At 37.6% G+C, this 13,111-nt stretch overlaps 1 protein-coding gene across 6 annotated transcripts in view; it reads right to left on the reverse strand.

The window, feature by feature from the left end:
• Nucleotides 1-13,111, reverse strand: part of Pals1 (protein associated with LIN7 1, MAGUK p55 family member) — a 79,393-nt gene that overhangs the window by 33,946 nt on the left and 32,336 nt on the right. For 3 of the 6 annotated variants that reach the window (XM_052739490.1, XM_052739491.1, XM_052739492.1), the window contains 2 exons: nucleotides 10,665-10,746; nucleotides 7,682-8,206 (listed from right to left, as the gene is read on the reverse strand). In XM_052739490.1, the coding sequence (XP_052595450.1) occupies nucleotides 7,682-8,048 (367 nt within the window). In that variant the 5' untranslated portion in view covers nucleotides 8,049-8,206; nucleotides 10,665-10,746. The remainder of the gene's footprint in view (nucleotides 1-7,681; nucleotides 8,207-10,664; nucleotides 10,747-13,111) is intronic. The other 3 variants (XM_052739493.1, XM_052739494.1, XM_052739495.1) reach the window with 1 other exon arrangement.

Genomic DNA, 13,111 nt, shown 5'->3' on the forward strand with positions numbered 1-13,111 from the left:
TCTCTGTGAGTTCGAGGCCAGCCTGGTCTCCAAAGCGAGTTCCAGGAAAGGCGCAAAGCTACACAGAGAAACCCTGTCTCGAAAAACCAAAAAAAAAAAAAAAAAAAAAAAAAAACTCCAAATACAAGTATACCACTTGCTTACATACAGCCTTCCATTTGGGCCTCAAGAAAACCTTAATACGAAAGGTTTAGAAAAATAAATAACTTGTCCAAAGTCAATAGTAATTAAGTGACAATAAAAATAACTTAAAATCAAGTGTGGGCCTGAGTTTTGTGCACCAAATGCATGCAGGAGTCACTGAAGGTCAGGAGAAGGCATCAGATCCTCTGGAAATGGAGATACAGGTGGTTTTGACACCCCCTCCCCATTGTGGGCCTCTGCAAGTGCAGTAAGTTCTCTTAACTATTGAGCCATCTCTCCTGCCCCTGGAAGCATTTAACATGCCATAAAAGGAAGAAGCAAGTCTTCGCAAGAAAGGAAAAAGTTAAAAACTAGTATTACCTAATAACAGAATCAAATTTTAGGTATGTGTAAAAAAGTTTGAATGATGTAGCACTGAATCACTTTTAGTAAAATTACATTGAAGAACCAAAATTTATAGGAGTATGTACATATCAAATGAATTCCTAAATCTTTAGGGAAGCTCTGATTTTAGCAATCCCACTCAGAAACTTTTCAAATGGTCTCAACACTTCAAACAAAGCTATTTTCAAGTGGTTTATCACTTCATTTGCAGGAAGAAACAAATGTCAATGAAGGTATGGCTAATACAGTTTGTTTAGAAGGACCTGTAGCAGGCTAAGCAGACATCTGATGGTGAAAATAGGCGGGCAGTGGTGGCGCACGCCTTTATCTCAGCAATCGGGAGGCAGAGGCAGGCGAATCTCTGTGAGTTCGAGGCCAGCCTGGTCTACAGAGTGAGTTCCAGGAAAGGCGCAAAGCTACACAGAGAAACCCTGTCTCGAAAAACCAAAAAAAAAAAAAAAACAAACCAAAAAAAAAAAAAACAACCTCACAAGAAAGATAATGTAAAAAAGATTCATTGGCCCTAACATTTTGCTAGCTTTAAAGAAACTTATTTTTAAAAGCTTATTAGAGTAGGACAAAATTGTAGTCTCACGATCAATACAAAAATTGATCAAAAGATAGTTTATATTAGAAATGTGCAGGAGCTGTGTTACTCTGATTTCATTCTTGATTCACCCTTGCTTTCTTCACTTTTTTCTTTTCTTCAACATTAAAATATCTGGTATAAATCAGAAGGTTCGAACCACAAAACTCAAGAGTTTCCTACACAACTGTCCAACAACTCACTGTGTGTGTGTGTGTGTGTGTGTGTGTGTGTGTGTGTGTGTGTGTGTGTGTCCTTTCCTGCTGCCTCTTCAAGGATGCATTAATTACACAGACATGTATGTAACAGAAAGTAGTTTTCTCTAGCTAATTTCCTTTACTCTGCCTACTTGTTCACAACGCTGGCCCCAAATTATATAACTATTAATACAAAACAGAAGCTGAAATACATAACCTAGAAATATCTGAGAATTACTTGATTTTATCTCCTACTGTAATCTACACTTTTTTCAGGATTCGTCTTACAAGATAGTTTGCTCTGATGATGAATGAGAAAAATTTATTTTATTTGTAATAAAGCAAGGTTTTGAATGTATGTCAATTTTAAGGAAATCTTAATAAATTAAAATTCTTACAACTTGTAACAGTATTATTTACTAGATTCTGACTGCTTTGAAAAAAATTCAATTTATCCCTTCTGAGTATTTTCTATATCAACTCCCTTTTTTGAGTCTTTATTATTATACATTACAAATTTACAAATACTTTCATTAAAAATAACCTTTCTGATCACGTTTTAAATTCTTATAGAATATTTTGTCTACTCACAGATAAATGATGTATCGTTTGGAAACTGAAGGTGTCTTCTCAGAGAAATAAACTGGCTGCCCCATCCTTCCCTCACTTAAAACAACACTGCTGTTTCTGGCTGTGAAGGCTGACGCCATCTCCTATCATGTGTGTTTAATTAAAATACTGACAAGTAGACACTTAATTTTTAAGGGAGTATTTCTGTTGTAGTCTGATGTGTTAGCAGATTATTAGCAGAGAAAAAAATTTGGTAAACACTATTACACTTCTTTAGAAATATTTTTCAGTTCTTGCACAAAATGATGAGTTTCATTATGATTTATTAAATCTTCCGAGAAATACATTACTAATACCTGGCACTATATTTCAATTTACTTTAAACAGCCTTAAGTTCAAAGTCCACAATGAAGGTATTAATGAAAACCACAGTGGATTATAAATTGGAAGAAAGAATAGTTCTTTTAAACCTGTAGGAAAGCGAGTTATGGAATCCATGAGCAGGAACAGAGAAAAGCAGGGAATGTTGCTTAGTGGTGAGGGGAGAAAAGAGGAGTCGAAAGCAGAGGAGGAAGAGGATAAAGAGAGGGAGAGGAGGATTGGAAACTCACTAGAAAGGCTGAGACAGGAGGATAACTTGAACCCAAGAAATGTGAGACCAATTTGAGCAATGTAGTGAGAAAAAAGGATATGAAAAATCAAAAAACAAATAATAAAACTAGAAATTATTTTACTTTTTGTGTGAAAACACAACATTACATTTTCCCTAAACTAACCTAGCTTAAGCTATATACATTGTGTAAACTGTCTGATTCTAAGTAGTACACATGGACAAATGCATTAAGATTTTAAACTAATAACAGATCAATCCAGACTACATGAGGGAGAAGGAAAAAGGGAGAGATGGTGAGAAATGAGGGGTAAGCAAGAATAAATTGGGAATGACTCTCAGTGGGAAAAGTATTAAAATTTTTTCATTTAAGTGTACTAAATACATAATTTTCCCACTGTAATTACGTCTGAAGGCATACAGACTTGACTATCTCTGAACACATTGTTGGAATAAATCTGGAACAAACTCTGTCAGATCCTGACCAAGGAACTTCCCCTTCCCTTACAACTTGCTGAAACCCCCACCCCATGTTGAAACTCCAGCCCCTTCTCCCTCACCACCTAACTCAGTCCCCCCATCTGCATCCTGAAAGCTGCATCACAGTAGCTCCTGGTAGGCAGGGCAAGGCAGTTTTGAAAGATAAAATGACCTTGTCTGGACAACAATTCCAGGAGGTAGAGACTGAAAAAGCCCCCTGCAGCTGCACTTAACTTCCCATTCCTAAAACCCCTAAACAAACTCCAAGTACTCCCTTCCCTCTTTGCAGAACACTCCTCCACATATATCGAGGTCTGTCCTTCCCTGGTTCAAACAGTCCTTTCTGCTGAGGTCAAACTGGTCACTTTCTGACTTCTGTCTCTTTAAGCTGCCCCAGAAGTCTAACATACATTATCTATGATTTTTTAAAACAGAAGCATGAACATCTGAAATAGGCGTTCTAAAAAAAATTACCAAAGAAAAGTAAATGAGATAGAATAGAAACTGCTCCATATCTGAAATAAAAAGACTCATGGAAGTACAAATGTAGCATATATATGATGCTTGTGGGCAAATTAGGGTTAGCATGAGCCCTGGCCCGGTGCATGAAGTGCAGGTTAGACAGATATCACGCTCTATCTAAACCACTACTTGCTGCAGTAGCAACTCCAGATCTGGCAAACTCAAATTGGACCCTCCCAGGTATTAGCTTGATATCTTTATCAAGTGTGATGTGACTGAGATTCGACAGTTGCTCCTTTTGTTATTTTGTTTGAGACCACGTCTCATCATGCTGCCCTGGCTGGTCTGGAACTCACAATCTTCTCACATTCGTTCCCCAGTAGCTAGGATTACATGTGTGCACTGGTACTGGCTACTTCCTTCATCTCTGAAACAGAGATAACAGAGATATTCTTAACAGGATTGTTATAGGAACGGTGTTTGCTAAGGTACCTAGGCTGCAGGGTTCAATCGGCATGGGAATGGCAGAATGACGACAATGACCGGGGGGGGGGGGGGGGGGAACATGCCTTGTATCACATCTAAAAACCAGGAACCACAAGAAACAGCACCAGCTCTAAAGAAAGCACAAATTAACGTGCAGGGCAACATTTCTCAAAATGACTTCTACTGGCTTCTAACACAGCTCTGAAAGTGTTGGTGTATGCAGGAACAAAATTCATTGATTAAATATTCTAAGTGTGGGAATACACATCTGCCATCATTCATCAATCTCATTAGATCTACACTGCCAGCTAACATTATAAAGGCTTAAAGAAATTCTTTATGAGAAGGCTTTTAACCTAATATTTTCATGTTTTTTGGACTCTTTTGCATATAAACTGTATCCTAGATCCAGGTTTTCAGTTTTTGTCAAGCAATAGAATTTAGAGATGATAAGTTGATCCCACATGAGCAGTTCCTGTTTGTCTTACTGATAGTCATAAAAAAATAGATTTTAAGATGTAGTTATCATTTTCATTATTATTTAACTTTGCCTTCCAGTAGTTTGATTAAAAAAAATTGAGTTAATAGGAAAGATGAAAATATCAACTCACTTTCCAGCATAAAGCCTGTAGTAATCATTTGTGCTGGTTAGTTTCTGTCCACCTGACCCAAAATTAGACATACTTGGGAAGACGGACTCTCTACTGAGGAACTGCATCTTTTCAGACTGGCCTGTGGGCATGTCAGGGAGTTATTTTCTTGAATACCGACTGATGTGGGAGGGTGCAGACCATTGTGGGCAGTGCCACTCCTAGGCAGGTGGTCCTGGGCTACTGTATAAGAGTAAGCTAAGCAAGTCACATAGATCATGCCAATGAGTAGCTTTCCACCATGCTCCTACCCTAACTTCCCTCAATGAGGAACTCTGATTCTCCCTAAGTCACTTTCAGTCACTGTGTCTATCACAGAACAGGAAGCAAAGGAGACCACGAGCAGTACAGGAGTGCAGTATTTCTGTGACAGACCTGACCATGATGTGTTTGCAAGAACTGTGGCGAGAACTGGAACCTAGGGCTGGTAAAGCCTTTAGTGCTTAGAGCTTAACAGGCTGTTCTGTTAACAGCCTGGAAGAGAAGATGATCAAGGGAAATGCAGACAACGGAAGACCAGGATGCAAAGAGAAGTTTGAGAGTCTCTCACAGATTTTATTAGGGCTTTCCTATGATATTTTCAAATTAAGAATCTCTAGCTTCTGGTTGCTGAGGTTGAAGAATCATCAGTGAATTCTAATAGACCAGCATCACTAAAGTGAAATGTTTGCTTAGGCAGGACAATCGATACTAGTTAGCAGAGGTTGAAAAATAAACTGTGATTAACAAGAGACCAGCAACACTGTGTGTCGATATATTGTGTACCCTAATAAACTTAAATACCACATGAGCATGTCCTTGAGGAGCCAAGGACAGAGCAAGCCACTAGATTAGACCCAGAGGCCAGGCAGTGGTGGCACACACCTTTAATCCCAGTACTGGGAAGCACACACGCCTTTAATCTCAGGAAGTGATGTCTGGGCAGAGAAAGGTATATAAGGCGTGAGGAAACAGAAACTCACTCTCTTGAGGCTGAAGATTTGGTAGAGGTAAGAACTAGTGGCTGGCTGTTCTGCTTCTCTGATCTTTCGGCTTTCACCCTAGTATCTGGCTTTGGGTTTTTATTATAAGACCTCTTAAGATTCGTGTTACAACACTGAGGAGAAATTTTTTAGCAACTATTTCCTCCAGGAGAACACAATGAAGCTGTGGTCCCCGCCAAGGCTGCATCTCAAGATGGCAGATGAAACTGGCAATGTGAAAGTCTCCCACACAGTTTGTGCCGACTGGTTTTTGATAGCAAAAATTTCAGAACTGAAGAGGTCATGAAGACAAGCTGAGGCCTGGCACCTTGTGGCAGGGTGGGAATCCCTGAGAGGACGAGAGGCCACTGGTGAAGATGTAGCCTTCACTGCAGTAGAGACTCCAGAATATTGGGAGATGACAATACCATGGGCTAACCACCAACGATGGTAGTATGGTGGAGTGAAGCCAACTAAGCCTATGACACAAGCTGTGTTTTGCAGACAGCAGAGCTAAGAGGCTGAGCTGCCCAAGCCCTTTGGTACTTAGAAGATCATAATTGAGTCCCAGATATTGGACACTGAGCCATTTACACTACTGGGATTTTGCTTTGATTTGATTATAACTGTTCAATGGTTCTTCCCTTTTGAAATAAGAAAGTATATAACTTGTTTTTTTATTTTTTAAGGCTTATTTTTATTATTTTAATTATGTGTACGAATGTGGGGAGTATGTGTACATGAATGCAAGTGCCCAAACAGGTCAGTGGTATGAGATCCCCCTGGAGCTAGGTTTATAGCAGTTGTGAGCCACCTGAGTGAGTCCTGGGAATTGAAGTCTGGAAGAGCAGTATGTGCTCCTAACAACTGAGCCATCTCTCTAGTCCCGTGTTTTGTTTTTAGAGGAGCACACAGTAAGAGATTTTGGATTTTTAAGAATTTGGGCTTTTAAATTGCAGAATTTTTAAAACACTGTGGAAATTTTAAAAGTTATAGACTGTCTTATACTGTGATATTAATATTAACACGATACATTGGGGACAAGTAAGAAAGGAACAGCTATGGTTTAATAGTGATGTATTTGTATATCATGTTGGCAAAGGGTCAGTTGTGCTGGTTTACATTAATTTGACATAAACCTAGACTTATCTGAGAAGAATCTAAGTTGAGGAATTACCTGTCATATTGGCCTATAGGCATGGCTTGGGTCATTTTCTTGACTAATGGCTGATGTGAGGGGGCAGACTATGGTGGGCAGTACCACTGGTTATATGGCATATTCATAAGAATTGCAATAGTCGCTCCAAATTGAGGGAATGTTTGCTTTAGGAAGGAAGGGGAGGCTCGTGAGCCTCATGAAGTAAACAAAAAGGCACATGTCAGAGAGAACAGGAACTTACAATCTCATTCTTCAGGGCCCCTTCCCAGCAGTGAAAAAGAGAAGTGAACAATTACTGGGGGCAGAGGGGAGACTCTGGCCAACTAAACTGGCTGAAAAAGAAATTCAGACTGTCAAGCTGTCAGCTGCATAGAGAGAGTGAAGTTTGCAGTTTTGGGGAGCTGCTACCCACATTGGTATAGGCTTTCTGGTGCTGAGCTGCTTTTACATTATCCTTGCTCCTTGTAAGTAACCCTTTACCCAAAGTCCAGTTAGTACCCCCAATAAAAAACACATTGGCTCACCAAATTGGACATTGGTGCAACCATTACTTTGGTCAGTCCTGGCTCCTTTTCTGGGATGAATAGACATGTATTACATCTCCCCAGGAAAAGTCTGTGAAACAACAGTCATCCTGGGTAGTTAAAAAAGGCAATTTGAGGAAGCAAGTCACGGGCAAGCTAGGAGGCAGCTTTCCTCTATGGTTCCTGCCCTGACTTCGCTCAATAACCGACTGTAACTGGGACATGCAAGCCAAAGAAATCATCCCTCCCCAGGTTGCTTTCGGTTGTGATGTCTATCCCAGCAACAGCAAGCAAACTAGAACAATATTCAAACCAACGCTTTTGTTCTGAGTACAAAGAACTGATCCTAGCCTTTAATTCAACTTCCATTACTTACATTCTCTTAAAGCTGGCCCTTCTCATACACATTTTGTGATGGTATAAGTAAACCAAAGCAAAACAAAACATGCTGTGCTATTTTTACTTACCTAATATTTTCACAGCATAGTGAGGACTTTCTAAAACAATTCCTTCTTCTGTGTCAAATATAGGGTTATCTATTCCAGTCTTTGGAGGAATTTGAGCTAGTTTCTTCAGTCTCATGGAAGAGTTTAGGTCAAGTTCTTGCTTTTTCCCTTCTTCCTCACGCCTGCGTCTCATATCCTCCTGCTGCTGCCGAATCCTCTCCAGCTGTGCACTTCTTCGCACAGGCATCATCCTGGTGCCCAAATCTCCAGGGCAGTCAACAGCCATCTCTCGGTGCTTCTGATGTTCCTCTGGTGATGCAAGATCAAGATTTTTTATTCCGATGGCTGATTCCTCTGTTACATGCCCATTCATATATGATGTTGTCATGGTTATCTATAAACACCTGTACCACCTTTTAGATATCAATTTTTCCCATAAAGCCAATTCTTTTAATTCTGTAGTATAAAATCCATGTTACTTCAAAGAAAAAAAATAACTTCTCATATCACATAATAACGCTATGAAAATGTATCCATGAGGGAAATCTAAGAGGAAAGATGAAGGGAAAAGTATAAGAATTACAATATAAAAACAAACTTTACATAGCCCATTTCCCATTTCTATACAATACAGAAACTATATACTAAGTTCTTAATGTAGTTTACAATGCAAATTAAGGCCATGAATTCCCTTCATTTTACAGATAATGTTGAGGACATCAAGGTATTTTTTTAAAAAGTTGCCCCTCCAGAATATGAGGGGTAACTATTCAATTTACAAGTTAAGAAAACCAATTTACTGTAAAGTTTAGCAGAGTGAGAAAGTAAAACGGTTTGCTTATTAATTCTGTAGAGAATAGATGCTTTGGATATAAGGAGATATTTCAACAGTCACTTTAAACATCTCAATCTTATGATTAATTAACACACACAGGATTAGTCAACTCTGTGAACTACAGCCATGTAAATGGCTAACTTGAAATACAGAAAGTGTTTTTAGGTAAAATTCATTTTTTAAGTGGGTTTTGTAATAAAGATGATGCTCCAAAACAATAAGGCTTATCAGTGAACCTATCTAAGGACAAAACTACATAGGTTAGAAAAGGACTATGTAGAACATCAGTTTTTATAACTGGTGATATTTTATAAAGAAAATTAAAATTAACTTTGTAAGGACTCATTTAGAGAAAATGGTAGTTTCTGTACCATTAAACCAAAGACATATAGCAAAAGGAGCACATAGACCAGAAAACTGAATTTTCATTTTGGCTCGATTATATTTCCCAGCTTGTTGTTTAGAGACAGTTTCCCTATGAACCTCAGAGGCACTTAGAAAATTTACTCACAGAACTTTTTTTTAGTTTTAAAAAAGATAATGTATACAAGTTACAATATAAATATGTGTGCTATTAGTATTAACTTGATTCTATCTTAAGAGTCCTCCAACATAAATTAAACTAGAAAAAGTTTATTCAATGGTACTAGGTTTTAATCAAGCCACTTAGGCATAAATACACAGGATGTTTATGTGTGCAGACCCACACATTAAATTTAATTAGCTTCTTCTGCCCAGGCTTTAAAAATATTGACAATAATGAGCCTTCTACCTCCTTGAGTTGAGCATCATTTCAGCAAATATGTTTAGAGTACAATGCTGACTGAGTAAAATCCAGGTTTTTAGACAGTATTCCTAATTCCAATCAATCTTCTTTCAAATGTCATTACAGTGAAACAGGGGAAAAAGGCAAACTACTTAATACAAATAAACAGCTATACAGGCTCCAGGAGAACTGCTAAGATCAACAACCAGGAAAACAGATACAAATGACAGGAACTACTAAAATTGTATTTTTATAAGAATGACAGATTATCCTCCATCAAACTTTAAGTCTCTTTATTTATAAGCATGTGACCTATATATAAGCACCATATTTACCATTATGTTGCCTTCTGTTCCATGAAAATTAGAGCTATTTAATTTATATTAGGTGATCTTTAAACTTTGTGTTAATTATAAAAAGGAATAAATTAGAGACAGCTTACTTAATGTTTTCATTATAAGCAAGCAGAAATTTGCGTAGGAGTTACTATAGTGCTATGGTTAATTTTAATTTTAAAAACCTAGGAGTTTACATATTTCCAAAAATGAACTCTTAGTTTTTTAACTTGTAATTATTGGATATTTTAAAATGTATGTATATTCACTACATTGAATCATGAAAGAGAATTATAAATCACACATCTGGATCAGAATTCTCATCATTAGACTATTATTAATCCACTTAACACTCCATTTTAGCTATTTCTCCTAAGTGTCCAGTTTAGTGAGAGAGAAAAAAACTAAATGCTTATTTTCCTCTGGTTCTCCTCATCAGATTCCAAATGTATCAGAGAACAGATTATGTCTTATTTTTACATCTCCAGTACTTAGCATAATACATGTGATAGAGGAAATGTCCAAGAAATACTTGTACAACTAAACTCAGAGTATCGTAAGTTTGAAGAGGGTGCAGACATCTAAAACAGAGTAACAAGAAACAAAGAAAATCTAAGGGTACAGTTCTTTGTGCTGCACTCTGAAGTACAACTATCCATACACAAGCAGGGTTGTGGAGAGAAATGGAAATCACATGACCAAATGATAGAGATGGAGGAAACCAAAACTCAATACCAAGAAACAACCATTTGTGCCAAAGCTGGGGAGCAAAGCAGGTTACTGGGAAACCAGTTTCTTACATAATCGTGAGCTTTCGGTAGAGAGACAGGCAAGACAGAACTCACATGCATGACTATGTTCACTGCCTACCTAGAGTCTAACCCCTCCCTTCCAGTTCATCTTTCCTTCTCTTTTCTAGCATGTAACACCCTTTGACCAGCAGCTGGAAAGTCTCATTTTAAGTGATCAGCATTCCTCTGACATTTTAAGAGGCTGGACTATGTTTCCATAGAAACAGCTTTGTCAGCTAATACAGGACTTAGGCCAAAAATAGTGAAAAGAACTTACATTATGCAAACTGAAAAACCTTGTCTTCTATCCGTTTCTCTACTCTTGCTTTTTCTCCAAAATTCAGGTTAGCTTTCTTATTCTGAAAAACAGAAAAAGGAGATAATTAACTAAGCATGAAAGTATGCAACTAACCAAGTGTTATACAATGTTTTCTGGGCAAGTGAAAAGAAAAGGGTAATTCAGCATGATATTCTTTTTGCAGATAGTTAGGTGTTTTTTTTTTTTTTGCAAAGTTACACACACACATACATATATATATATATAAATAAAAACTATATAATTTTTTTGAACACCACTATCATCCCAGTCACTAAGAGACATCAATTAAAATCAATGTTATTATATATTAGTGTAAACATAACATGCTGATCATGGTGGTAAATGTCTGTAAGGCCAGTGCTTGGGGAGTACTAAGACAAGTGGATTCTTGGAGCTTATTGGCCAGCCAACTCAGCCAAAATAATGAGCTCCAGGTTCAGTGATAGATACTGTTTCAAAAAATAGGGTAAAGAGGGGTTGAGGAGCTTACACATGCACATGTATATGTGCATACCCACACAAACACATATATATACCACACATACACACATACACCAGAAAAAAAAAGCTAGTTATAAAAGCCCATATACTGTACAATTCTATTTATTGTCTAGAACTGGTAAGCCTATAAAGACAGAAGTAAATAGGTTGCTTAGGATTTTGGTGGGAAGGTAGGCAAGAGAATTTTAACTGAGGTCTCGAAAAACCAAAAAAAAAAAAAAAGTTTAGAGTAAAAACCCAATAAAGATCTCAAAGAGGGGCTGGAGAGATGGCTCAGAGGTAAAGAACACTGGCTGCTCTTCCAGAGGTCTTGAGTTCAATTCTCAGGAACCACAAGGTGGCTCACAACCATGTGTAATGAGATCTGGCGCCCTCTTCTGGTGTGCAGACATACATACATTCTGGCAGAACACTATTCAAAATAAATAAATCAATCTTATAAATAAATAAATAAAAACTGACAAAAAAAATCTTAAAGAGGACTAAGAGTAACATATATCTTAAAGCCATAAAAATCTTCAGCCTTTGAGGACAGAAAATAGTAAGATTCTTGACACTCAGCAGGATATCAGTAAGATGATGTCATCTATTTAGAAGATCTATTTATCTTTTTCTGATATGAACTTTCAAGGATTTAGCAGTTTTTACATTACTGAATGAAATTATACATCAAACACATCTGAACTCAAAGACTTAAGTTTACGAGTGCCTTCTCTCCTCCTATGATTGTGGGTCATACAACTGCCTTGTTATAAAAATAAAATAATACAGACCAAGTAGATAGGAAAAATACTGCTACATTTATAATTTATAAAACTCAACCTAAAAATTGGTTAAAGACTTCAATATTAAGATCAGAAACTCAAAGTTACTAGTGTTAAACATGGGTTGGGGGATGGGAGATTATACACTTAGTCACAGTGATTTTTTTTGAGGGACTCATCCAAAGGCACAAGCAACAAAAACAAAAACAAATACTATCCAACTAAAAAGGTTGGTACAGCAAAGGGAACAAATGACAGAAGGCCCCTTCCAATGGAGAGACAACATCTGCACACCATGAATCAAGAAAAGTGAGTATCCAAAATGTATAAGGAGCTTAACTAATCTACACTAAGAAAAATGCAAGAAAAACACAATTAAGGGGCTAGAGAGCCGGTACAATGGGTAAATATGCAAGCATGAGGGACTGATGCAATCCTCAGCACCCACATGAAGGCCAAGCACTGCTTTGCACATCTGTATTCCAGCTTGGGTGGATGGAGGTAGGGCCCAGAGACAGGGGTTCAATGGCCTGCCAGTCTACCTGAAAAGATGAGCTCCAGGTTCAGTGAAAGACCCTTCAAACTAAGTGGGGGAGGGGTAACAAAGACACATACATCAGCTCACACACATGCAAACATGCACATACACATGCATTGTACACAAACATTTTTAATTAAAAAGAGAGACCAAAAAGAGAAAATGAAACACATACACAATACTATTTGGCTTTGAAAAAAAAAAACTTTAGCCATTTTTATAAATATGGTATCAAAGAATATTATGCCAAGTGACAAAAGCTGTGCACAAAGACAAACACTACATGCCCTCACCTAGATGTAAAGGAATAAGACAGACATTTAGGAAGAAGCAAAGAATAGATGGCAGTTAGAGGGGAAAGGGAGAGGGGATGACAACATCTAAGGACACAAAATCTCAGACAGGAGAGCAGGAGAGCAATACCTGAGATACACTAAATAGTACAGTGAATGCAGTGAACAAAGAAGTCTTACACATTCAAAATTGCTAAGATAAAACATTTCAAATGTTTCACAACAGATCCTTTAACTTTGTGATAGTGGATGATCCCAGGACCATTCAAACAAGAGGAGGAGAGGGAACTTTTAAGTATTTGAGGTGAT

The sequence above is a fragment of the Peromyscus californicus genome, unplaced genomic scaffold (assembly GCF_007827085.1).
Source record: "Peromyscus californicus insignis strain IS unplaced genomic scaffold, ASM782708v3 Scaffold_15__1_contigs__length_86483966, whole genome shotgun sequence".
NCBI classification, from domain to species: domain Eukaryota; kingdom Metazoa; phylum Chordata; class Mammalia; order Rodentia; family Cricetidae; genus Peromyscus; species Peromyscus californicus.